Source organism: Sorex fumeus, unplaced genomic scaffold (genome assembly GCF_029834395.1).
Source record: "Sorex fumeus unplaced genomic scaffold, SorFum_2.1 ptg000177l, whole genome shotgun sequence".
Classification (NCBI taxonomy): domain Eukaryota; kingdom Metazoa; phylum Chordata; class Mammalia; order Eulipotyphla; family Soricidae; genus Sorex; species Sorex fumeus.
Genome location: NW_026606234.1, coordinates 1,930,137 through 1,956,270, shown reverse-complemented (window position 1 = coordinate 1,956,270; position 26,134 = coordinate 1,930,137). Strand labels below are relative to the sequence as shown.

Genomic DNA, 26,134 nt, shown 5'->3' with positions numbered 1-26,134 from the left:
CATAGTATTCCATTGTGTAGATGTACGAAAGTTTCTTTCATCAGTCAGTCATCTGTTCTCAGACACTCGGATTTTTTCCCCAAATTTGGCTATTGTGAACAGTGCAGCAATGTCATTTCGACTGTACTTTTTTGGCCTCTCGGGATACATTCCCAGGCGTGGTATAGCTGGGTCAAATGGGAGCTCAATTTCTAATTTTTTGAGACTCGTCCATACTGTTTTCCAGAAGGGCTGAACCAGTCAACATCCCCACCGGCAGTGAAGGAGTGTCCCTTTCTCGCCACATCCGCGCCAGCACCGGTTGCTTTTGTTCTTGTGGATTAGGGGCCAGTCTCTGTGGTGTGAGATGATATCTCATTGTGGTTTTGATCTGCATCTCCCTGATGATTAGTGATGTTTAAAAATAAATAATAAAAACCAGAGAAGAGGACCAAGAGCTGAGGCGATGCCTTTGGGCTGCATCCTGGCGCTACCAAATGCATCTTCTGCATCTTCCACGGTTGGAGCTGTGTCCTCCCCCTGGAAGGGCTGGGAGGAAGCCTGTCCTGAGGCTATGTGCGACTTTCCAGGGCAGGAGTGCAATGGGAGGGCACTTGCCCGGACAGCAGGCAGGGTCCCCTCCAGGCCCCTCAGGAGTGAGGCCCTGCGGGGCTCCTGGCCATGGTCAGGTTACAGCCAGCGGTGGCAGGTGGCCCCAGACGGTATGCGCAGGTCACTTTTCTGAAGGCAGCTGCCTAATCTGTTTCCTTAGCGTGCACGGCAGAGCAGGGGCGGCCTCAGTGAGCCCGCACAGAAAACACGCTGCAGGTTAGGCCTCGTTGGGGGGTGCTGCTTTTTCTCTTTTTGGGCCACACCTGGGGAGGCTCAGGGTTCCTCCTGGCTCTGCATTCAGGAGTCACCCCTGACGGTGCTGGTGGGGGGGCCCTACGGGGTGCCAGGAACCAAACCCGCAGATGCCCTCCTGCTGTGCCGTTGCTCCCGCCCCAGTGACACGGGTCAGTTCTTGCCCCTGCCCCGAGACCTGCAAGCCAAGGCTCCCCAAGACCGGCAGGGGAGCCCGCCAAGGCCCCCTAAGACCCCCCCAATCCCGGGCGGGTGGGCGGGGTCGGGCGCTGCTCCGCTCGGGGACTCCTGGGCAAGGCCCCGAGGTCCCGGCGAGGCGAGGGTGGCCCCAAGCCAACGCGAGCCCGTGAGGCCCGGCCGGCCACGTGCCACGCCACGAGGCAGCGTTCGAGAATGTTCGAGAATGTTCTGACAGGACGCTCGGGCGTCGGGCGCAACGTGGGGTCGCGGGCAGGGCAGGGGTCTAGGAGGCCTCGCCGGGAAGCTGCGGGGTGCGGAGCCCCGCCTGGCAGTGGGGCCTGCGTCCGAGGGGCCGGGACGCGTGACAAAGGGACAGGCAGGACCGCGCCGCCGTAGGGCGCGCGCCCTCTGCGCATGCTCCGTGCTGCCCGGGTCGCCGCGCCACCGCTCTGCGCATGCTCCGCGCCGCTTCGGTTTCCACCCCTACTCCCGCCCCCGCCCGCCAACCTTCTGCGCATGCTCCACACCGCCTCTGGGAGCGGCGGGTAATCTCTCTGCGCATGCTCCGTGGCGCCCGGGCGCCGCTATTTTACAGCGCGCATACTCTGAGCTGCCGGTTTTCACCCCCCCACCCTCCGCCACCGTTTTGCGCATGCGCTCTGCCGTCCGGATGCCGCGTCTCTACTGTGCGCATGCTCCGCATCTCCTGGGCGGTCCCTGCTAGCTCTCCGCGCATGCGCCACAGCCCCTGGGGCCGCCGCTCTGCCCGGACTCCGGGCCCGGGGCGCGGAGGCGAGTGACCGCCGCTGTAGGCGGCCTGGGCGCGGGCCGCTGCCCCCGCCAGCCGGTACCGTTTGCACCGGGTGGGGTCCCGACCCACGGCCCGTTTGCACCAGGGGGCTCCCGACCCTCGGCCCGTTTGCACCAGGGGGGGACCCGACCCACGGCCCGTTTGCACCGGGGGCTCCCGACCCTCGGCCCGTTTGCACCGGGCCCGCGTGCCGCCCCGTCCCCAGCCCCGCCGGGCGTGGGCAGCGGCCGTCCCGCGTCCCCCGGGCCATGGCCCTGGCCGCTGCCCTCGGGCGGGCGCTGCGCCGCGGGCTGGCCGGCCGGGCGCTGGACGCCCGCGCCAGGGCCTTCCTGGAGGCCAACACCGAGGTGACCAGCCAGGGCAGCCTCACCCCCGAGATCCGCCTGCGCCTGCTCACGCCCCGCTGCAAGTTCTGGTGGGAGAGGGCCGAGCGCTGGCCGCTCGCGGACCCCTACTGGGCCATCTACTGGCCCGGAGGCCAGGCCCTGTCCAGGTACCGCGCCCCCGGACCCGCAGGGGCTGCAGACAAGCCCCGGCTCCGGTTTTGTGTTGGGAACGGTCAAGTTTTAGTAATACACTTAAAAAAAAACTGGCAGTGCCCAAGACTTGCTCCTAGCTTCGTGCTCATCCGGTACCCCCCTTCCCCCGCCTGCGTGGGGCTCAGGTCGGGACCTGGGTGGGCTACGGGCCATGCAAGTGCCCCACCTGTTGCACTATCGCTCTGGCCTAGTCATTTTTTTTTCTTTTTGGGTCACACCTGGCGAGGCACAGGGCTGACTCCTGGCTCTGCACTCAGGATTCACTCCCGGCGGTGCTCGGGGGACCCTATGGGATGCTGGGAATCGAACCCAGGTTGGCTGCATGCAAGGCAAATGCCCTGCTCCCTGTGCTATCGCTCCAGCCCCTGGCCTAGTGATTTTTAAAAAATGACATTTAAGGGGCTGGAGTGATAGCACAGCGGGTAGGGCATTTGCCTGGCACACAGCCAACCCGGGTTCAATTCCCAGCATCCCATGTGGTTCCCCCGAGCACTGCCAGGAGTAATTCCTGAGTGCAGAGCCAGGAGGAACCCCTAAGCATCGCCTGGTGTGACCCAAAAAGAAAAAAAGACATTCAAGAGACATCTAAAATCCAAAATGACTTCCATCCCCGAGATAGCTGTCACTTTCCCCAGCCTTAAGAGACAGCCTGAGGTCAAAGGCGCGGGTACTTAGGTTGACCTTGGATGACCTTCTGGCCACTTCTGGCTCCCAGCCAGGGCCCAGCTAAAATGACACACTTCTCAGTGTGTGCCCTGTGGGCCCCAGAAGTCCCGAGGGGGCCCAGGGGAGGGTGTCCATGAGGAGGGTGCAGAGCAGGACGCGGGGGCTGACCGGTTGGACACGGGCACAGTGCGGGGACGCTCATGTGGCTGCCCGTCACACCACCGACAGGGCAGTGCAGGTGACACCCCCACTGCCAGCTCTGCAGTGACACCGCTTTCGCTCGGTCACTTTCTTCGGCGGGCTCTGTGTGTCTGCGGTGTGACCCCATGCCTGTCCTCCCCTTGCCTGCCACACCTCTCAGGTTTCTCCTGGACAACCCTGAGGTGGTCAGGGGCAAGTCCGTGCTGGACCTGGGCAGTGGGTGTGGAGCCACGGCCATTGCTGCCCAGATGAGCGGGGCGTCGCGGGTCCTGGCCAACGACATCGACCCTGGTACGCCTCACAGAGGGACACTGTGCCCCCCGCGGGTGCCCCTCGGGCTGGTCCTGGTGACGGGGCGGGTGCCGGGGAGGCTGGTTTGTCTCTGCGCCAGGGCTGTGCTGTGCGCAGATCGTTCGAGTTCCCACTCCGGGGTGGCCTGTGTTTAGGGAGAGCTGACTCTTGTCTGCCCTTTAAAAAATGCTTTTTCTTGTTCTATTTTTTTTGCCGCACCCACCCAGCCATACCCAGGGGTCACTCAGGAATTACTCCCAAGGTGCGGGGGGAGGGGGGACTCCTGTGGGATGTCAGGGATGGCGGTGTCCTGGCCAGCGCCCTCCTCCCCTCCCTCTCCAGCCTTTGGCCAGGCGCGGCCTGGAGGCATCGCTTATACTGGGCAGACTCCCTGCCTGAGCATCTTCCTCCAGCCTTGCCTCAAGGTCAGTGAGTTTCTGCCGAGCTCGGCATTACCAGAGCCATATATTTAATTAACATGGTGATAAATTGGAGTGGCATAAACTCCAGACTTTACCTATTATAAAATAAAACAACTTTTTTTTTTTTGGTTTTTGGGGCACACCCGGCTATGCACAGGGATTACTCCTGGCTCATGCACTCAGGAATCGCTCCTGGCGGTGCTCGGGGGACCATATGGGATGCTGGGAATCGAACCCGGGTTGGCTGCCTGCAAGGCAAACGCCCTACCCGCTGTGCTATCGCTCCAGCCCCAAAATAAAACAACTTTTAACATAAAGGGGGAGTTCGTAGCACTCGATTTGCTTGGGGGGGGCGATTAGGCCACACCCAGCAATATTTAGGGGTTACTCCTGCCTCTGCACTCAGGAATCCCGGCGGTGCTTGGAGGACAGTATGGGGTGCCAGGGATTGAACCCAGGTCGGCGTGTGCCGGGCAAGCCCTCCCTGCTGTGCTGTCTCGGCCCTGTGCTGGGTTTCTGAGTCCGTGGTGGGCCCCCGACTCATGGTGGTGTCTCCAGTTGCAGGAATGGCCATCGCACTGAACTGTGAGTTGAACGGACTCAACCCTGTGCCCATTTTAACCCAGAACGTTCTGGATCTGAAACAAGAGCCCTGGGACGTGGTGGTGCTCGGAGACATGTTTTATGACGACGCTCTGGCGGACGGGCTGGCGCGGTGGCTGGAGCGCTGCTTCCGTGCCCACGGCACTCGCGTTCTCATCGGCGACCCCGGGCGCGCCCAGTTCCGTGGACACAGCGTGCGGCGGCAGGCACACTGCGTGGCCGAGTACGAACTGCCCGAGCCCACGCGGCGGGACAACAACGGGCTGACCTCGAGCGCCGTGTGGGACTTCCGGCCTGGGCCCTGAGCCCCGGGCAGGTGGTCCTCGGTGAGCTGGCAGCCTGAGGGGGTATCACCGGGCACGACGAAGTCAGGGAGGGCCCGTCCTGGGGGACACTGTTCTGTGCCTTCAGGTGAATCAAAATAAAGACGATCAGAGGAGTGTCGTGGGCCCCTGAACGTGTGGCAAGTGGCGCCGAGTCCTGGCCCCCAGGTGTCCAGGGCCCCGGGAATCGCCCTATGTGGGTGGGGTGACAGGTCTCATCTAGGCTTGTCCTGAGGCCCCTCGGCGGCCCAGCCACACAGCCCTGGCGTCTCCATCGGGGCCACTTAGGCCTTTTTCCTTGTCATCTGACGTGCCTTTGCTTGCTCTACGCCTGAGGAGAACCCAGAAGAGGGGAGAGGTGTCCCCACACCCCGGCCCCACTCTCTGTCCCGGATCCTGAGCCTGAATGCCAGGCGAGGGCTGTCCCTGGGCATGGGGTGTGACACGGCGGGTAGTGCCCTCCCCCCGTGCTGTCTCTGAGGCCACTGCTGATGACATTTTTCTTTCCACCCCCGGGTCTGCGGGTGCTCTGCCGTGGGTACCAGGTGGAGGCAGGGAGAAGGCTGACGTGGGGCGCTGAGTACAGGGAAGCAGCGGAGTCCGCGAGGAGCAGGGGTGTGGCGGGGGGAGCGCAGGGGGACGGTGAGTCACGCCGAGAGCAGCTGTGCGGTAATTAGACCTTTGCGCGCCACCTAGTTTTCTCTGACAAAGGATGTTTTGGTAGAAGCCCTGAATTTGGATAATCGCCCAGTGTTCATCCTCGGAGGCGGGCACAGGCTGGTAAACGTTTCTCGTGAGGGTGCCTCGACCTCAGCTGGGCGTGACCCAGGTGCCCGAGTGAGAGGCCGATGGGGCGTCTCGGGCTGACGGAGGCCAGGTGGTGGCCCGTGGCCAGCGTCGGGCAGCGGGAGGCGTCCGCTCACGGCCACACAGGCTGCAGGGCACGGGGCAGGTCACCATCTCGGCCTGCTGAGGCCTGTGATGATCTGATTCTACGCCCTGTGGGTTTTTCTCTGCGCCAGTCGCCACCACATCTGCTGCCTTTCTCACGGACTCTCAGATGCTGCTCCGATGTCTGACGCGACTGCTCTGCACCCGCCAGCGCCACGGTTGGTGCCAGGATGGTGGCCGGGGACGAGGGGCGTCCTGGTATGGATGCTGTGAGCTGGGCCGCAGGGGCCCGGAACTTCCTTCCTCGGGATTCCTGAGCTCTGAAGTCAGTTTATAAGGATTCAGTGAACCAGCTTCGAGGATGAGGGAGACGGCGCAGAGGCCGCGAGCAGACACGGGGCAGTGGCGCTTCCCGAGCACTGCAGGAGAGAGCCCTGGCGGACCCCCACTGATGGCAGCCCTCCTAACAAAAATAACCAAGGAGCCAAGCTTGCGCTCCCTCGCCTCCGCTCCCTTCATTGGGCTTTTGGGCCACACCCTGTGGTGCTTCGGGGCTCGGGGGGACAATACGTGTATGTGATGAACCCGGCGGACTGTGCAGGGCAAGCGCCCTTCCCCCAAGGAATCAGTGTTGTTGCATCCAGTTCCTGCTGGCCTGCTGGGGCCCAAGGAAGTTGGATATTTGGTTGCTCTCGTCTTTGTTTTGGGGTCACACCCAGTGGTGCTCAGGGCTCACTCCTGGCGGGGCTTGGGGACCACACGGGACGCTGAGGGTGAAGGGCAGGTGTCCCCCCCTGCCATACCGTCTCCCTGGCCCGGAAGTGCCCTTGGCTTACAGGCACCCTTCACCATGGCCTGCCCCCAGGAGGGAACTTTTTCTGTTCAGTCATCCTGCACAGTGGCTCACAGTACTGTTGCCGACAGGGTTTCGCAGGTAACTACCACGTCAGCGCCACCGCCCGCGTCCCTCCACCATGGCACTGCCCCGCAGCCCCGCTCTCTCCCCAGCCCTGTGGCAGCCCGGGTCCTAGAATCTGCCTTTGTTGAACAGCGAGATTACAGGCCATACCAGGGGAGAGGGAGTGGCCAGGGCCCTGTGCCCACCATGACAAGCACGGGAAGAGGAGCGGGCCCCCGCTGCCCACCCGTGTTGCGTGTGGCCGCGCAGCTGCTCGCCAGGCTCAGTGGGACAGCTCCCGGCCCCGTCTGCAGAGGGCACGACACCGCGGGCAGCCCCGCAGCTGCTAGGAGACAGGTGCCACGTGAGGGGCTGAGTGAGGGTGCGGACCGGCAGAGTGACCCACGTGTCCCCTGGTGGCTCCTCGGAGGGCAGCGCCTCCCATACCTATGTTTGGATAAGAGGAAGGTCTTCAGTTACTTCAGAGTTTGGGGGCCGCCCTGGGGAGGAAGCCAGGAGTGTACTTTGCAACTTCTTCCTTTGAAACACAGATTTTAGGAGTTGGAGCGATAGCACAGCGGGCAGTGGGTGCGGAATTTGCCCTGCACGCGGCTTACCCGGGTTCGATCCTCGGCATCCCATAGGGTCCCCCAAGCTCTGCCAGGAGTCATTCCTGAGTGCAGAGCCAGGAGGAACCCCTGAGCATCTCCGGGTGTGACCCAAACAGCAAATAAATAAATAAAAACACACAGAATTTACACTTAAAAATTTTTAGCAAGGAAGATACCTTCACTAGAGGCGGAATCCATATTCTGCGAAGCCAGGGAAGAGGCGTCTTTATCTCCTGGGATGCCAGCGCTCTGCACTGCGGGAAGCAGGGGTCGGGGCGGGAGGAAGAGACAGAGCCCAGCACATGCTCCCCAGGCTCGACCCCACACATTACGGTCCCCCGAGCCCTGCCAGGAGTGAGCCCTGAGCACTGGTGAGTGCGCACCCCCCACCCTGCAAAAAAAAAAATTAATAGAGCTGAGAGGGGCTGGGAGAGGACAGCGGGGAGGGCATCTGCGTCGCATGCAGCCGGCCCAGGCTCGGTCCAGCATCCCAAATGGCGCCCTGAGCACTGCCAGGAGCAATTCCTGAGCGTAGAGCCAGGAGAAAGCCTTGAGCATCTCTGGGTGTGAGTCATAAACGAAAAGGTCATTAAAAAGAAAACAGAAGCCTCAGCTTCCAGGGATCACTTCCCTAGCTCGGTCCCAGGAGCTCCTCTGGCCTGAGCGGGAAGCAGCTGCCTTTGACGCTCACTAGAGAAGAGCCCAACAACAAAGGAGAGGCAGCCTGGGCACTGTGGGGGGCCCGCCCGGAGGGTAGCAGTGGGGATGGAGCAGTGCCCAGGCCCGGGGACCCCTCTCCTCCCCCAGGTCGGGGGTGGGGGGGAGCCGGGGTGAGTGCCCGGTGGTGCTGCAGCCCGCTGGCCGGCCCATTCCACATCAGTGTGCCCGCGGCCCGTGAGCAGGTCAGGCAGGAGTCAGACCAGGACCAGGGAGCAAGGACGCTTTCCGGAACCGCTTTATTCGGAATTCTAACATCCACATCGCTACGCTTCTCTGGGAAGAGCTCCATGTTCGGTAGTAGGGCAAACCGTCGGGGAAGGCGAGTCACTGGAAAGGGTTTAATAAAGAGTCACGGCCCGCCGGCGGGCCGACGCGGGAGCAGCTCTCAGGGCGGGCGGAGTCCACCTGGACACGAGACACGGGGAGACACTCCAGACTGGGGGTCCCGGGGGCGGCGCGGGCCTCAGTAAACAGTCCACATCACCTGCTTCAGTTTGTTCGGGCCGAGCGACTGCTCCAGGATTTCCCGTGAGCGATCTAGAGTGAAGAGAGGGCAGGTCAGACCTCAGGGGCCAGAAAGCGACGGGCAGCTGCCAGGGTTTGTGGGGCTGGGAGGGACGGGCAGGGCAGCCCTCATACCTCAGGGGCTGGGAGGGGCCAGGCAGGGCTGAGAGGGGACGGGCAGTCATGGCTCAGGGGGCTGCAAGGTTAACAGACGACACATAAGAACCTGTGACAGCTACAGCAGCCTCATGTCATTAGCCGTGGTGGACGTACACAGTAATATTTTAAAAAACGAACATTTATGGGGCTGGAGCGATAGCACGGCGGGGAGGGCATTTGCCTTGCACACGGCAGACCCGGCTCGATTCCCAGCACCCCATAGGGTCCCCCTGAGCACTGCCAGGGGCAATTCCTGAGCGCAGAGCCAGGTATAACCCCTGAGCATTGCTGGGTGTGACCCAAAAAAGCCAAAAAAAAGAACATTTATAATTTTCTCTGAAATTTCTTAATTTTGCCAGCTAAAGTGGTGACATGACTTCCTGGTGAAGCAGTGGACACAGGACAAGCCAGGCCCTGGCAAGGGACGCCTAGCAGCCCCATGTGCTCAGTGCTCTCGCCGACTCCGCAGCGTGGGGACGAGCCAGGGCCTCGTCCTCGCTCCCGCAAGCTCCGGCATCCAGCCCAAGTGACACACAGAGGCCAGCCTGGAGGAAGCGCCAGCAGCACCTCAGTGCAGGCCACCCCTGATGGGGCGGCTCCCCACACTGGGATGGCCTCCAGACATTGCTTCCTACTGGGCAGACCTCCACGGGCCACGCGTCTGGCCCCTCTGCATGTCCCCGCCACCTCCCGTGAGGCCCTCCTCCCCCCGCGCCCCAGCCCTGCAGGAGAGCAACCTCGGTCTCCCCGTCGGCCCCATTCACGGTGATGCAAATTCTCCAGGTGTGACTGTTGGCAGTTTCCTTCTCTCCTGAGTCCTGCCTGAGTTGGCCACCAGGGAAGGCCCAGAGGAGTGGGGTATCCCCGGCCCCTGGACCCGGACGCCCACCAAGGGCTGGAGCAGGCCCGCGCTGCCTCTGAGCTCCCCTCGCTCTCCCGGCCCGAGACACTGCTCCAGCCCGATATGCCCTGTCCTGCCATGTCGTCAGGGAGGAGACACCACAGGGAAGACGCTCCCAAACTGGCAGGGAAGAGGAAGCCTCGTGTGCCAGGCCCATAGACGTGCCCTCGCTCCACCAGGAGACGAAGCAGCTAGTGCAGACGCAGGGGTGGCGTGCTCCTCCCTGTGATGGGCACGGCAGGGGGAGTGCCAGGCCTCCTGCTCTGATGGCTGAGAATCATGCATGCGGGGACACTCCACGCAGTGTGCTGTCACGGTAACACGCTCCACGGCACGCGCGGAGACAGCAGAGACTCGGCGTCATCCCCCGGCCCCTTCCGAGCTCAGCTCTGGTCTGGGTACAATTAGGAGACCCCCAGGGAGAAAAGAACACTTTTCACAGGATCTCACGTGTTTCTCCCCGTGACCCCGGGATCAGGCACACAAGCGTTTGAGGCTAAAAACATCTGGGCCAATGCTTGGATCAAGGAAGCTCGCTGCTGACCAGCCGGCAGATGGCAATAGGGCAGTGGGGGGTCACCTTCCCCACTGGCCTGACCGACTTCCATTCCTCCGAAGGCCAAGCAGAGCACTGGCAAACCACCAGGTGGCAGCAGGAGCCAGTCGCTCGGCTGCAGAGGGCACTGCACCAGGAGGTGAGCTCCGCAGCCTGCAGGGGCAGACATCTGGTGGGTGCTGGGTGTCCCGGGGGAAGAGAAATGCTCTGCACGGCAAGCCTGGGTGTGGACCGGGAGAGAAAGTCTCAAACCCACACTGGCCACAGGCGCCAGGCCTTTGAAAGACGGGGTCACTCGGGGACCCAGAAAGCTGTTGTGAAGCAGATTTCTGTGCCCACAGCAGGGCTGGGTCCTTGCGGGGGGGGGGGGGGGGGGGAGTGTAGGCCAGGTCTGCAGGGGAGGCTACTGCGAGAGAACTCAAATAGATGCGAGTTTCCCGGGGAAAGCCGGAGGGACTCCTGCTTGTATCAAGAACGCCGATGAAGGCGATTTGGAAAAAGAGACATCTCTAAGCCAGAGGGATGGAGTGTCCATTCTCTAGTGTGTCACTCTCCTCCCTGACCGTCCACTCTCCAACCAGAGATGGGCAGCATCTCACCCTGAGGGCGTACTCTCTCTCAGTTGTTTTCCTCTGGAACAGCCCACGCTTTCTCTTGCATCTCTCTCTCTCTCTCTCTCGCCCTTGTTTTTTGAAAATAAAATGACTCCGCTACTTTCCTTCTCTTGCGAAGAACAATCCCTCTCTCAGCCTGAGTCCATGACCGCCCTGACCTTGGGTGGTGGCCAGTCCCCCCCGCCATGCAGAGTCAGTGGGATCCAGTTTAGCTGGGCCGTTGCTCCTGGTGCTGTGCGCGGGGCAGGAGTGGGTCCGTCTGCCTCGGTGCTCGGAGTCACCGTCCCAGTCCTGCCCCCACCAGGCACTTCCTGGTGGCCGAGGGGAAACACCCACCTGCCAAGGCTGCTCTCTTGCCCAGTGCCCAGCGCCCCTCGACAGGCCACAGGTGAAACCAAAGGGACGTGTAGAGCTGACGACCGCCAGGGTCCTCGGGCTGAGTGTCCGGCTCCTTCTCTGGCTGGCACTGAGCCGCGGGCGTGATCTGCCACGCTGGCTCCGAGCACTCCCCTTCAGCATCCTGCCCCTCCCAGGCACGGCCGGAGGACAACTGCTGGCCAGTGACCCTCAGTGTTTCAGGCCCCATCAGTGAACTGCCCCTTTCCTTCCCGAGAAACTTACCATGCTCTTCTAGCATCCCTGATTTAGTCAAAGTTTACCTTCACCTTTTTTTTTTTTTGTGCTTCACCTCTCACCGTCACGGGTCCCCAAGTCAGTCTTGGTCACGCATGAGCCAAAACTTTCTCGTAATTCTGGATTCTGTATTTGTAGTGAATTACTTGCTTTAATTACTTGCTTTTCTATTCCCCCACAGCCTTTTCATATTTCACTATAGAGCAATGTTCTTTGGTTGAACACAGAAAGACCATTTATGCTGTGCTCCTAAAATCTGGGAGTCGACGCTGAAGTATATCTAACCTGAGCATTGGTCATGATTACTCGACTCAGGCTTCAGCTGCTGCAGTTCCTAACAGCCCAAAAGGGAGCTCCCGCCGCGGGACTGGGATGGACCCGGGCGAGTGGCAAAGCTCCCCCCGCATCAAAATGGGACAGTCTAGAAAGCATAAATGCAGGGTCTCGATGCCAGCTGTTATGACTTAAGAGACAAACTCCCGTGGGGAAGGACAAGCTGAACTGGCCTGAGAAGTTAGTCTGGGGTTTACGGTAAAAGCCTGGCTTGCTCTCAGAGCCCAGAGGACTAAGTGTTGGGATCTTTGTCTCTTCCTGTTTTATCCAAACAACTGCAAATATTTGATAAGAAGTAAACTTAATTGCTTAACATACACAACTGGAGGGAAAGACATAAGCAATGTCGATGTCCCTGGGAGACAGAGTGTCTCCTTGAGTGAATCTCCCCAAGAGAACGGCCTCTGCCAAATATTTCTCTATGCAAATGATCAGTCACACCTATGTCTGTACCTCGGCCCCCTCAGATGTGCTGGAAGTTTTCTGGCAGCTCTGGGTGAAACGGGCCATTTCACCATCTGTCTGTGGTCCCCATCTGTCTGTCTCTCTGCTGGGGAGGCCTGGGGTGGACAGGAGTGTGTCCCGGCACCTACACGCTTTGTGAACTCACAGACAACGCCCAACGGAGCCGATTCTGACCCGACTAAGTTGTTGGGAAAAAAAAAATGTAATGCCAAAGAAAACAAAGACGAATGTGCTGTCGGTGGCAACTCCAACTGCTGGGCAGCTGTGACTTAAATCAATTTTCCAGTTTCGAGTGCCGGTCCTGCTCATGGGTGCCCACATGTTATAGCGGGCCCTGGGGCGCTCTAAGGGCCCAGCACCGGCGGCACACGCGGGGCCCTGGCCTCAGTCAGGACCGGGACGCTCCTCGAGCACCGCGGGAAAATCCCTGCTGAGCAGGAACGGCCAAAGCCCAAGCAGTGTGTTCTAATGGGACGGGATGAAAAGCGAAAAAGGAAGGGAGGAATTTCTTAAAATAGAGGGCCGGGATTTGGGGCCAGAGCGACGTACAGTGGGAGGGCGTTTGCCCTGCAGCAGACAGAATAGATCCCGGCACCCCACAGGGTCCCTCAAGCACAGCCAGGAGTCATTCCTGCGTGCAAAGTACCCCTGAGCATCACTGGTGTGGCCCTCAAACCAAAGCAAACAAAGAAGCTGGGGTTTGAATTCTAGAGGGGTGGCTGGAGCGTCTCCTTCCACTCTGCACCTGCTGGTGGGCTTGCAGGACATGGCCTGAGACTTGGCCTGCGGGCCGTGGCCTGAGCCCACACGGCATGTCCACTCAGCCCAGGCTGCCGGGTGGGCGGAGACGCCAGGCGCTGCAGAGGGGGCCGGGCGGGAAACGGCAACGACCCTCTCTGCCAGAGAGCGGCTCCCCAGAACTGCTGGGGTGTGACTCCCTGGGGGGCCGTGGCCTGACGTGTCTCCCGGGGCCTGACACGGCTCCCGTGCAGCTGCTCCCTAAGCCGCGGGGCCGCAGAGATGGGGAGATGGTGCCCGAAGAGTGGGCGGCCGGGGCGTGGAGACCCAGGCTGGTGGGACTGCGGCCCAGCGGGCAGGGGAAGACAGCCGTGACTCCCGGGACACCTGGTCACGGCACTGATCCCCAAGGGTTGTGGCGGCTGCCTTCTCCCCAGCAACAGGCCTTCAAGGGCCACAGCCTGAAGCGATCCCAGCTCGTCAGCACGTGGGGAAGGCGCATTAGAGAAGCGAATCTGTCTGCAGGGACAGCGCGTTCAGTGTCCTCAGTGCAGTTCGCTGCCGTGACCCTCATGCCACATACAGACCCACCGAGCACCGTCAGGGGCCAGGAGTAGTCCCTGAGTCCCGCTGGGTGCGGACCGACCTTCCTCCCACACTCAGAGTGCTCCCCGTCTCCCCGTGCCCCCCCTCGGCGACAGGCCCCGTGCACACGCGTAGAAAGGGACCCCAGGGCCCGCCTGCACTGCAGCACTCACCGGTCATCAGGGGGCACTCGAGGAACAGGAATATCTGCATCTGCGGGCAGCGCGTCAGGACAGCCTCCACGGCCTCGTCAGTGAGATTCACACAGTAGCCCATGTTGATCTCCTGTTGGAAACCCAGATCGTAGCGGACACATGTCATGCCGGGAACGGGGGGTCCGTATCTCTGGTTGAGTGGATGGATTGATGAGACATACTTGACAGAGATGGTCTTTGCTTGCGGGAGGAGAATCGGAAAGGTGCCCACCCTGTCCACATTCTGGGTGACTGGCCCTGCTCCCAGCTAAGAAAATGCTGCTGAGAAAGTCCCTGGGCCGTGCCAGAAGGGGCTGTAACATGCCCGCCCCACTGCTCGGGCACGGTGCAAGGTATTGACAAGTTGGCAGGAATGTCGGCTGCAGGGGTGGCTGTTCTGACTCCCCTGCCATCTGGACTCAGCCCTCAGCAAGTGAAAGCCCCGTGCTCCCCCCACTGGCGTCTCAGTGGGCCAATCAACACCCATTCCAACAACCACCACTGAGGAAGCGTGGGATAGAGCCAGGGACATTGATGGGGAGAGAACCACGGAAGCAGGAGAGCATGTGTGCGGCCTCAGGGAGGACACGAAGGGGGCAGGGGAGGCATTTTCCTGCAAGATAAGCGCTGTGGGAAGAGCCCAGTGTCAGTCCCGGCAAACGGGAACAAGGGGAGCTTTGAAAGTTGATGCCCACCCACTCATGCTGCAAAGCAACTGGCAACTAACGAAAGCCCAGAGCGAGCCGTGCCAACTGCAGATGTTCACCGAAGATGTTCACCACAGATGCAGACCGAGGAACGCCACCTGCAGACGTTCCGCACAGACGCTCGGACGGAGTGAGCCACCTGCGGACCTCACCGCAGAGACGCGTGTCCCTGGGCAGAGGCGGCAGTGGGCAGAGATGCCCCCGACCCTATTCTAACAGTGAAGAACCTGCAGAGGCGCCAAGGGTGGGAGCACTTGCTCGGCACCCCGGAAGCCCAGGCTTGACCCTGGGCAAGTACCACGTGGCCCTGTCTAGGGGGGCGCCTTGGGGGTCTTCCTTCTGGCCTGGTAAGGCTGGCTTCCTCAGGGACATTCAGCCTGAGAAATGGGCTGAGGGCTTCAGGCAAAGCCTCCTGCTGTCATGTTGACTCTTCAGCATCTACGGGTCTAAGTGACTGGGATGTCACATGCCCACTCTGAGGCCCTTAAAGGATGGCAGAACACAGTGACAGCAGAGCTGAGTGGGGCAGGGACGCTGACGGCATCCAGAGCAAGACCATCCTTTGAGTACTTTAATTTGGGGACCACACCCATTGGTGCTCGGGGTTTACTCCTGGCTCTGTGCTCAGGGATGACTCCTGGTGGGCTCGGGGGACCAGATGGGGGGTGCTGAGGACCAAACCCAGCTTGTCCATGTATAAGGCAAATGAAGGGACCCATGCACTACTGCTCCGGCCTTGGGCACTCATCTTGCACTGAACTTTATCTCCTAGCTGCATAGGCCTCTCTGTAACAGAGCTGAAGATGCACGTGCGCGCGTGTGTACACACACACGTACACACACCCCAAACAAAACCCTCAACTGATAGGAAGTTTCATGTGAAGATGCAGGACAGTACGACGTGGGGATGTGTCTGGTTAAACTTCTGAGGAGGGCTGGGGACGCCCAAAGGGCAGGGCACAGGCTCAGCACAAAGAAACCCCCGTTGCGCTCCTGAGCACTGCAGGGAGCAGCTCCTGAGCACGGAGCCAGACGCTGCCGCTGAGCACCACTGGGTGAGGCCCCACACCAAGCCACGCCGCAGCTTCCTGAGAATAAGGCCGCGGACAGGACACGCACCTCGAGCTTCTGGGCACAGGGCCCACTCACGAGTGCCACCACGCCGTCGTCGGACACCTGCGGGGAAAGGCCACGGGCAGTGAGGGCGACACGGGGAGACAGGCCGGGACCGCCTCTCGCTCAGGAGCGCCCGCGGCTGGGCCCCACCTGCGTGAAGGAGAAGTCCACGCACTGCAGCGCGGGGCAGTGCTCGCCCAGGGCCCGCAGCGCCGCGTCCGTGAGGCTCGAGCAGCCGTTCAGCTTGATGATGCGGAGCAGCCGGCAGTGGCGCGCGAAGGCCAGGACGCCGTCGTCGGTGAGGCTGCGGCACCACTTCAGGGACACCTCCTGCAGGCACGCGCACGACGCGGCCACGGCCTTGAGTCCTGGGCGCAACGAGACCGTCCTGCGCTCAGGGAGCCGGACGCTGGCAGGGATGCGCCAAGGCTGGACGTACGGGCCCGGGCTCGCTCCCTGGACCCTGGGACCTTGACCCGTGACCCTGGTGGCCCCCAGCACCCCTGCAGAGCCCCCCAGAGGCCCCAAACCCAATACAGCTTTTCCGGAGGTTCCCAGACCCCACAGGATAGTCATGACGAGCTTGTTCACGGCAGCAAACGTACCTTCAGAAGTGATGGCGTTTCTTTTTTTCTCGAAGGAACTTAAGTTCAGCGTCCTCAGCTTCCGGCAGGCGCACACGTGCCGCAGGGCGCTGTCTGAGATGTCACAGCCCTCGATGTTCAGGGTCTGAGCGTCCGGGTGCAGGATCTGTAGGGAACCGTGGGGAGGTCAGTTTTGCCACGGTGAGAGGCCCAACTCCGCATTCGGCGTCTGGCCGCCGCAGACAGGCGGCAGCTGGGAAGGAGCAGAGGACTCGGGCGTCTGCGTGGGGCGTCGCGGAGCCCAGTCCCGGGACCCACTGCACCGCCGAGCACAGAAGCAAGGGTGGCGCAGGGCGGCTTCCGTTAGAGTCTGGCAGGGGACCGGCAGGCACCGCCTCTGCCCCTCAGGAGTGACGGCTGAGGCCGGCTGAGTCAGTGTCAGTGTCCACTTCCCTGGGAGTCCCCCCAAGAATGGCTTTACTTTCCTCGACATAAAAGCAGTGAATTACTTTGATGCCCCCAATCCCTGAAACTTGTTTCCGTTTCGTAAGCGAGGGGGTGGCGATGCCAGTGACGTGAGCAGTGACAGAAACCGCAGAGCCAGAGCAGCAGCAGAGGGGAAAGGGCTGGGCCCAGGCCACTCCAGTTCCACGAATCTTGGGCTTCTGGGCTCTGTTTCATTTGGTTTGGGGGTCACACCCAGCAGTGCTAAAAAGCTGCTCCTGGCTCAGTGCTCGGAATCACTGCCAGTGATGCTGGGAGAAGCACGTGGTTCTGGAGCGTGGGCTAAGAAGCTGCTCCTGGGGCTAGAGCCATCGCACAGCAGGGAGGGCGTTTGCCTTGCACGCAGCCGACCTGGGTTCGATTCCCAGCATCCCATAGGGTCCCCTGAGCACCGCCAGGAGTGATTCCTGAGTGCAAAGCCAGGAGTAACCCCTGAGCATCGTTGGTGTGACCCCCCCCCCAAAAAAGGGAGCTGCTTCTGGCTCAGCGCCTGGATTGCTCCCAGTGATGCCGGAGCACCTGGTTCCGGAGGTCAGTCAGGCTTCCCACCTGCTGGGCCCCTCCCCAACCAGCTTTCGACTGCAGGGCTGAACCATCTCCACTCGTGGGTCTGGACACCGCGCTGCTGTGTCGTCTGGCAGGGCAGTGCAGGGGCTCGAACATAAGCGTTGGTCATGAGCTCGAATCCCAGGGGTCCCACAAGCTGGCAACTCTCACCTGGGCCCCCTGGCTGAGCTGCACCTTAAGGCACTACGGGCGGAAGGCAGCACTGTGGGGGGTGGCCCCATGAGCACCCCCACCAGAACTGACCCTCTGGTGGCCACGGTGCACTGTCACCAAGGGCACAGAGCTGGGGGCCTGCCTGCAGGTATGCCAAAGACGGCAGTGAGGTGGGACGTCGGGAAGGAAGAGGCCTGCCTCTCTGTACGGGAGGGGCACCTGGTCTCCCCAAGGCCTGACTCAGGGCCTCCTGCCACCAGGCAATGCCCAGGCCTCAGACGAGTGCTCAGGAAGCCCGAGGGAAGCCCGGGGCTGCGTCTGCCAGTGCATGTCAGGCAGACTGAGGAGCTCATGGGAAGTGACGGCCCTCGGGAGGGAGGTGCTACCGGGACTGGCCAGGTTTCGTGTCCTTGGCCCTTAGTGGGTCTCCGGGCTTGCGCCTGACTCTTCACACCTGCACGGGGCCTGTGTGGTACCGGGGATGCGCCTGGGGCCGCTGTGTGGAGGGCAGCGCCCTGCCCGTCCCGTCTCTGACCCTGCTTCTAGCCCACGGTCCGCATCCTCGAGTTCCTCAGGTGCTGATCCTGTTACGATGCCAACAGGGACAGCTTGAGGGGAGAGCGTCAGCCCACTCCTGGGCGGCCAGCAGCGCTTCCCTCCGGCTCGGCCCCGCTCCCCGGAGTGGCCTTTCAACAGCTCAGCCGAGGACGAGCACATTTTTGTTTTCTTTTGGGCCACACCCAGCAGTCCTCAGGACAGCAGGGCACACGAGGGCTGGGCTGGCCTGTGCCAGCGGGACTTTCGCTCCAGCCCCAAGCATGAGCACACTAGAACAGCACTTGACAGTTAGCGTCACACATTTGGCTTTTCACAACCAGCCCGTCCTCCCACTGGCAGGGAGAGTCTCGGCTCCCCGCGTGGCCCGACTCCCGGCTTTGTCACTGTCTGAGTCTCTGTGCTTCTGTAAGACAAACCCTGGCTCGGGTTCTGTCGAGGCCCAAAGTGCCCACAAGGGGGCTAATGGCGGTTTTTAAATTTCCCTTCAAGTGTTTCCCATATTCTTCTACTTCATTGATTTTTCTTACGGGATTATACAGATTATATTGTGAAAATGAAAAAAACTATAGAAATTCAAAACTGTTGCAACATTTTTTCTGACTGTAACTTGACTTTTTCCCCCTTTCCACAATAAAAAAACTTCTATTTTTATGGGACCTAGGCCACTCATCTTCCCTCGTCCTTCTCCATCCGGAGACTGCGGGGATGTGGCGGGTCAGCTGGTCTCCGAGGTGTGAGCGTCGCCTGGAGGCTCAGGAGGGCTGGTCCCGGCCACAGGACTCTGCGGAAGGCGGGAATCAGGTGCCTCAGAGAAACGGTGCCGAGTTCTTTCCCCTCTTGACCCCTTTGCCCTTTTTATTCAGGTTCCAAAGAATCAAGGACGGCTAAGGATTTCTAAGGCACGCAGGGAGCAAAGCGCCTGGCCTCTGAGCTCGGGCAGCGGGAGTCCAGATAGTCTGTGTGACCATGGCCTGTTCCTGGGACTCAGAAGCGACAGTCGGTGGCTACCTGCACTACCAGGGTCGGACAGGAGGATGACGGGCCGTCTCACTGCACAGGCCCACAGGGAGGACAGTGCCAGCTCACATCACAGGGAGGACAAGGACAGCTCACTTCACAGCTAAACCGATCAAGCCTCAGGGCTGGAGAGAGCTCAGGGAACGAGCACAGGTCAGGCGGGCGGGAAGCCTGAGGTGAGCCTCGGCGCTGCCAGGAGGGACCCCCACACACCGGGCCAGGAGCACCCCGCAGAACTGGCAGAGAGCAGCACAGCTGGCTTCTTGGGGACTCGGCCGGGGCAAGGGTGACGGGCGGGAGGATGGAGCCCTGGAGTGAGGAGCACTCAGAAGAGGGCCGGTCCCTCTCCTTGTCACCCGAAGGCCCACAGCCGTCTGGAGGCTGCAGTCACCTTGCTCTTCCCCCTATGATGGTTCCCAACGGTTCTGAAGGAGGACACTTTCCTGACGCCGAGCCGCTTGGTCTCCGACACTGATGTGCGTGATGTGAGGACCTGTTCCCGTGTTGAGTCACTGCCCATCTGTCCCCACCCCAGCCACTACCCGTCTGTCCCAGCCCCCCCGGCACCCCTTGCTCTGGCCATCCCAGTTTTGTGATGGGATCCTGGGTCTGTCAGGCTGGTGCTGGCTGTCCCCTTGTCTCGTCTGTCACATGACACAGCCTATTCCTCTGGCTCAGTGAGCGGGGACTGCCACAGTCCAGCTGCGACGAATTTTTAGGACCCATGAAGGTGGGCTGGTGGCATCGGTGAAAGAACACGAACAAACTTCCTCAGGTGTTGAAGGAGATCTCTGCTTTATTTCATTTTGTGTCTATGCTGACATTCATTTTCTACGTATGCATCTAACTTATGACTTCATTACAGCAGGAGATTAGGCAAGAAGCTTCCTGTCTCACTTGGTGTGGTTGCATGGGATTAAAAATAAGTTGCTCGGGGCTGGAGCAATAGCACAGCAGGTAGGGTGTTTGCCTTGCATGTAGTCCAGCCCAGGTTCGAGTCCCAGCATCCCATATAGTCCCCTGAGCACCACCAGGGGTAATACCTGAGCGTAGAGCCAGGAGTAACCCCTGTGCATCGCTGGGTGTGACCCAAAAGTAAAAAACAAACAAACAAACAAAAATAAATAAAAATAAGTCGCTCAAGCAAAGCATGCAGAGTTCACAAATACAACTCATAAACACGTCAACTTAGCACAAAGGGTTCATTAGACACTGATTTATATCTAACTATATTTTGAATAATCCTAGGACACGTTTTAAGGCTTTCAGGATCTCCGGGTCCCTTTGTTCTTTCTCGTTAAACTGTAACCAACTCTTTCCCCACCAATGACTCCAGGTTCTAATCTGCCTTATAAGATCAGTCTTTTGTTTTATATTTAACAAACACAATGGCCTGCTGCGCCTCATTCTTTGCCAAAGGTTCACTGTGTCACATGTTTAGTCATTATGGTGGGCACTGCACTCCTCCTAATTCGGGGCCCAGAGGGGGCTTTTTAATTTCTATTTTGTCTTCCACTTTCTGATTGCCTAATGCATTGTTAGGTGTTTGTGTAAATGTCAATTCACATTTCTGTAAGCCATTCGTAGGTTTCCTCACAGACCCAACTAGTTTATATCTTGTCACATATTTTTAAAGGGCCAAGTTTCCAATCATCATTTTCCTGGAACTCCCAGGACTAAACATATGGATCAACCACAAGGCACGTATGGAAGTACGTTGATGCCAAGAACTGGGGGGCAGGAGGCCATTGTCTTGTTCCAGGAAGAAACATTTCTTGACTGTCCTTCCACCGTGCATGGACCTTGTCACACTGCAGGGCTGGTAGACCTGGCATGGGACTGGCGGACGCAGTCGGAGGAGAAGGGCAGGTGTGGCTGCAGGGGCACTGAGGCGAGACACCGTCACCTCCGGGTCTCTCTGGGGTTTGCCTTTTTACAGTCACTGCGCTTCCAGCTGATCACAGAGTTTAAAGCCTCTTAAAAACAAGGAGACTAGGGATGCTGGTGTGACCATGACAGGGATGGGAGACTGACCGAGCAGGGTGGGACGGGCCTCGAGGGAGTATCACACGTGGGTCTTTGGGGCCTTCTGGAGGAAAAAAACAGCAATGCTCGCTTAGATTTTCAAAAGATCATGGACCCTACTATTGATCATTGCTCCAAAACTCTGAAACAGAATGAAAATAGTGAAACCAAATGTGCTTGCTTTCTTACCGCACTTATGTTGGAATCTGTTATCTGCCCCTCCAGGCTCATTATTTTTAGCAGTCGGTCTTTTATGTTGGGAGGCAAAGGCCTAACCTCTGTGATGTATCTGGAAATATTTTTCGCAAAGTACCAAAGGCATCTGAAAAGCAAATACGATAGAATTAGTGAGAATTAGTGTCAGGACACTGGCTCTGAACACCCGCTTGTGATGTTCTGTTGGCACTAGGCCTTCCCATCTTGGGCCAACACTGGCCGCTTGGCTCCCTCACCGAGGCCAGAGGCTGCTGGCTGTGACATGATGTCCTTCCACACTGTTCCACAGCACACTGCACTGATTTATTTAAAACATCTTTTGACATTAAAGTTTTATTGGCTCCCCATGTATTATAAAGTCACAAAGATATGTTTACGATTGAGTTTCAATATTCCAACAGCAATCCCTTCAGCAGTGTCCAATGCTCATTTACTACCAACAAACAACCTGGAGTTTTTTCTAAGTTAGTCTCTTTAATTCTTAAGACAAAAACATCATCTAAAGAAGCATTAAGCTAGGGATCACTAACTGATAAATTTTACCGAATTTAATAAGGCATCTTTGTTAATTCCTTTAAGATTAGACAGATAACACCATCATTAGAGAAATTACTCTAGTTGCAAAAATTCCACCAGAACTACAAATCCCAGAGAGGATCAACGCAGAGAAGGGGCCATGTCTGCATGACAAGGTTCTCGGGTGAGCAGAGATCAGACACAACAGCTGTGTTTCTCAGGCTGGCCTGCAACTCCGAGGAAAGCCGGGCATTAAAGCACATCTGACTTAACTTCTGCCTCAGATGCTACCAATTACCCACAAGGAGGCCACAGGAAGGAAGGCCATACACACACACACGCGCACACACACACACACACACACACACACACACATCCACTATTCCACAAATGAGCGGGATCATTTTCTGTCCCTCTTCTTCTGACTCATTTCACTCAGTATGATACTGCCCATGTGCATCCATGTATGAGCGAATTTCATGACTTATTTTTTCCTGGTGACCGCATAGTATTCCATTGTGTAGATGTACCATAGTTTATCAAGTGGTCTGTTCTCAGGCACTCAGGGGTGCTGCAGTGAACACAGGAGTGCAGATGGCCTTTCTGCATTATTTTTGAGCCACCAGAGTATATTCCCAAAATGAGTATTGCTGGGTCATATGGAAGCTCAATTCCTAGTTTTTCTGAGGACTATCCGTACTGTTTTCCCAAAAGGCTGGACCAGTTGACATTCCCACCAGCAGTGAATCAGAGTCCCTTTCTTAATACCCATATCTTGGGTATTAACAACCCTTTATCAGATGAGTGTTATGGTAGTTTCTCCCATTCCTTAGCTGTCTTTGTATCCTGGCCGTCATTCCCTTTGACATACACAAGCTTCTTAGTTTAATGCAGCTGCGTTTCTTTCCTTTATTTAGTGGAGTTTCATTCTTGAAGATGCCTTCAGCTCCAGTGTCACGGAGAGTGTTGCCTACATTTTCCTGTATGTACTTTGTGGATTCAGGTCTAATATCAAGGTCTTCAATCCAGTTTGACTTGACTTTTATGCACAGCATTAGAAAGAGGGCTTAATTCTTTTCCTGTTTGATTTTGGTGTGGCTTACCAGTTTTCCCAGCACCACTTATTGAAGAGGCTTTCCTTGGTCCACTGAGCGATAGCACAGCGGTAGGGTGTTTGCCTTGCACGCAGCCAACATGGCCGACCCGAGTTCGATTCCTCCGCCCCTCCCGGAGAGCCCGGCAAGCTACCAAGAGTATCTCGCCTGCAGGGCAGAGCCTGGCAAGCTCCCCGTGACGTATTCGATATGCCAAACACAGTAACAACAAAGTCTCCAATGGAGACGTTACTGGGCCCGCTTGAGCAAATCGACGATCAACGGGAGGGCCTTTACCTTTACCTTACCTTTTATCGAAGACTAACTGATGATATACCTGAAGATCTGTCTCAGTATATTCAACTCTATTCTATTGGTCCGTGGGTCTGTCTGTATTCCAATACCATACTGTTTTAATTACTACTGCTTTGTAGTACAGCTTGAAGCTGGGGAAGGTGATGCCTCCCATCTTCTTTTTCCCAAGGATCACTTCAGCTGTTCATGGGGACTGGATTTATTGTTCCATATAAATTTCAAGAGTGTTGATTTTTCTGAAAAATGTGTGAGTATCCTTATAGGAACTACATTAAATTTGTACAGTACTTTGGGGAGTATTGCCATTTTGATGTTAGTCCTCCCAATCCATGAGCAGGGGATGTATCTCCATTTCGGTGTGTCCTTTTGTTTCTTGAAGTAGTGTTTTTTTTTTTTTTTTTTTTTTTTTTTAATATATAATTTATTTATTTATTGAATCACTGTGGGAAAAGTTACAGAGCTTTCGGGTTTAGGTCTCAGTCATGTAGATACCGAACACATTTCCCTTTACCAATACTCATTTTTAACCCCGAACCCCAATAGACCCCCACCTCCCACCCCTCCCAATTCTTATGAGGCAGATGAGTTCTAGTTAATACTCTATCTACTTTGACTAGATAGATTATTTCGATAGAAGATGCACAATTATTGTTTAGAGTTTACGACCCACCCCCACCCCCCAATCAGACATGCTGAAACAGCGTTGTGAAATGATTTGCTTTCTACAACTTGGTTTAAGAATAAAATGATGTCGCACGGCCGCGATAGCGGCCGCGCGGTTTTGAATTTCTGCTATTTTACTTATTGACCCTGGAAGAATTTCTATTAAAAGTTAGCTAGTTAAGAGATTGATTTCTGTGCCCTGGGGCCGTGGCCGTGCCGGAGAGCCGCTCGTGGGGGGCAGCTGGCGACCTCGGTGGGGCGTGGGGGACGGCCCACAAAGCCCCCCTTCCCATGAGGTCCCCGCCGCTTCCCCGAGCCCGGCTCAAACCCGCTTTCCACAAGGCTCCCGTGCGGCCGCCATCTTTCTTTCCAGAGAGGAGCGGGCGGGCCGGTCAACGCCCTTCCCCCTCTGGGCAGGCTTGGTGGCGCGGATCAACACAAGTCCATTTGCTTTTCTGCTCCAAGCGGCTGGTTCTCTGTGCTAAGTCCTTGTGCCTCCGGGGCCGTGGCCGTGCCGGAGAGGAAGTAGTGTTTTATAGTTTTCTTTGTATGGGCTTTCACTTCTTTAAAACTGACTCTTAGGTACTGATTTTCTGAGGTATAGTTGTGACTGGGACTGCTTTTTAAATGTATTCGATATGCCAAACACAGTAACAAGTCTCACAATGTTACTGGGCCCGCTCGAGCAAATCGATGAACAATGGGAGGACAGTGACAGTGACTCTTTCATTATTTGTATATAGAAAAGCCATGGACTTTTGTGTATTAATTTTGTGTAGTCTGCTACTTTAATACATTAATATATTGATTACAGGAAATTTTTGGTATAGTTTTTAGGATTTTTTAAATGTCATATTATACACAAATAGTGCTTGAATTCTTCCTTTCCTATTTTGATGCCCTTTATATCTTTTTCTTGCCTCGTTGCTATGGCAAGTACTTCTAGTACTATAGAAGTCAAAAGAATAGTCAAACTTACCTTGTGCCTGATACTAGAGGGAAGTTGTGTGGGCCTGGAGTAAATGGCTTTGACTATACCAAGTAAAGTCTCTTCAATTCCCATTTGGTTAAGAGTTTTTAGCATGAATGGGTACTGGATCTTGTCAAATGCTTTCTCTGTGTCTACTCATATGATTTTCTTTTTTTGATAAGTAGTACACTGATTGACTTATATGTATTAAATCATCCTTGCATTCCTGGTATGAATCCCACTTGGACATGGTGTATGATCTTTCTGATGAGCTGTTGAATTCTATTTGCTAGTATTCTGTTGAGGATCACTGCATTAGGAAGATTGGCCAATAATTATTATAATTCTTTTTTTTTACTTCATCTTTTTTTTGTGATGCCTCTCTCTAATTTTGGTATGTTTGCTTTATAGAAACTATTTGGGAGTGTTTACGTTTCTTCGGATTCTTGAAAGAGTTTGAAAATGATTGGCAGAAGTCTTTATAGAAAATTGGCACCAGTCAATCCATCTGGACTGGGGTTTTGTTTTGGGGAAGACTTGATTACCATTTCAACTGATTACCATTTCAATTTCCTCAATAGTGATAGGTCTGTTCAGGTATTCCAAATCATCTTGGTTCTGTCTTGGGAGGAGTCCAAGAATTTATCCCTCCCCCCCTTTTTTTTCATTGCTGACGGGTTACTCCTGGCTTTGTGCTCAGGAACCACTCCTGGCGTGCTCGGGGGACCATATGGGATGCCGAGAATCGAACCCGGGCTGGCATGTACAAGGCAACTGCCCTATCCACTGTTCTATTTCTTCAGCCCGAATTTATTCTTTTGGATTCTCTCGTTTTGTGGGCATAAAGATTCTCAAAGTACTCTAGAATGATCCTCTAAATTTCTATATCTTCTGTGATGTCCCCCTTTTCATTTCTGATTCAGTTAATTAGGTGTTGGATACTAATCCTAAGTGTTTAGGTTTCATCAGTGAATTGGCCCTTTCCCTCCTTCCAGAGAAGTTTACTGTGCTCTTGCTAGCATCTGTAAGCTAAAGTTTATCTTTAACCTTTCCTTCGTGTTTTACCTCTCACTGTCCTAGTTTCCCAGGTCAATCTTGATAACATATGAGCCAAAACTTTGGTGATTCTGGGCTTTGTATTTGAAGTGAATTACTTGCTTTTCTATTTCTCCTATAGTCTTTTCATATTTTACTATGGAGCAATGTTCTTTGCTTAAACAAAGAAAGCCATTAATGCTGTGCCTTTAATGTTTGGGAGTTGAATGACTGAAATATACCTACTCCTGGCCATCCATCATAGTTACTTGAGTCAGGCTTCAGTTGCCATGGCTCCAAACACCCCAAAAGGGAGGTCCCGCCGTGGGACTGGGAGGGAGCTGGGGTGAGCAGTCAAGCTACTCCAGCATCAAAATGGGACATTCTAGAACGCATAAAAGCATGATCTTGAT

At 56.9% G+C, this 26,134-nt stretch overlaps 2 protein-coding genes across 2 annotated transcripts in view; one reads left to right on the top strand and one right to left on the bottom strand.

The window, feature by feature from the left end:
• Positions 1–1,831: 1,831 nt before the first annotated feature.
• Positions 1,832–4,990, top strand: ETFBKMT (electron transfer flavoprotein subunit beta lysine methyltransferase). Its single transcript, XM_056107825.1, has 3 exons — positions 1,832–2,327; positions 3,401–3,531; positions 4,512–4,990. Exons 1-3 carry the CDS (start codon positions 2,083–2,085, stop codon positions 4,859–4,861), a joined length of 726 nt encoding a protein of 241 aa, XP_055963800.1. The 5' UTR covers positions 1,832–2,082; the 3' UTR covers positions 4,862–4,990.
• Positions 4,991–8,311: 3,321 nt separating this feature from the next.
• The window catches only part of AMN1 (antagonist of mitotic exit network 1 homolog), a 30,464-nt gene continuing 12,641 nt past the window's right edge, over positions 8,312–26,134 (bottom strand). The window contains exons 2-7 of the mRNA XM_056107824.1: positions 21,102–21,234; positions 16,110–16,254; positions 15,655–15,872; positions 15,508–15,564; positions 13,661–13,772; positions 8,312–8,536 (exon numbers count right to left, since the gene is read on the bottom strand). Coding sequence (XP_055963799.1) covers positions 8,463–8,536; positions 13,661–13,772; positions 15,508–15,564; positions 15,655–15,872; positions 16,110–16,254; positions 21,102–21,234 — 739 coding nt within the window. The 3' untranslated portion in view covers positions 8,312–8,462. The remainder of the gene's footprint in view (positions 8,537–13,660; positions 13,773–15,507; positions 15,565–15,654; positions 15,873–16,109; positions 16,255–21,101; positions 21,235–26,134) is intronic.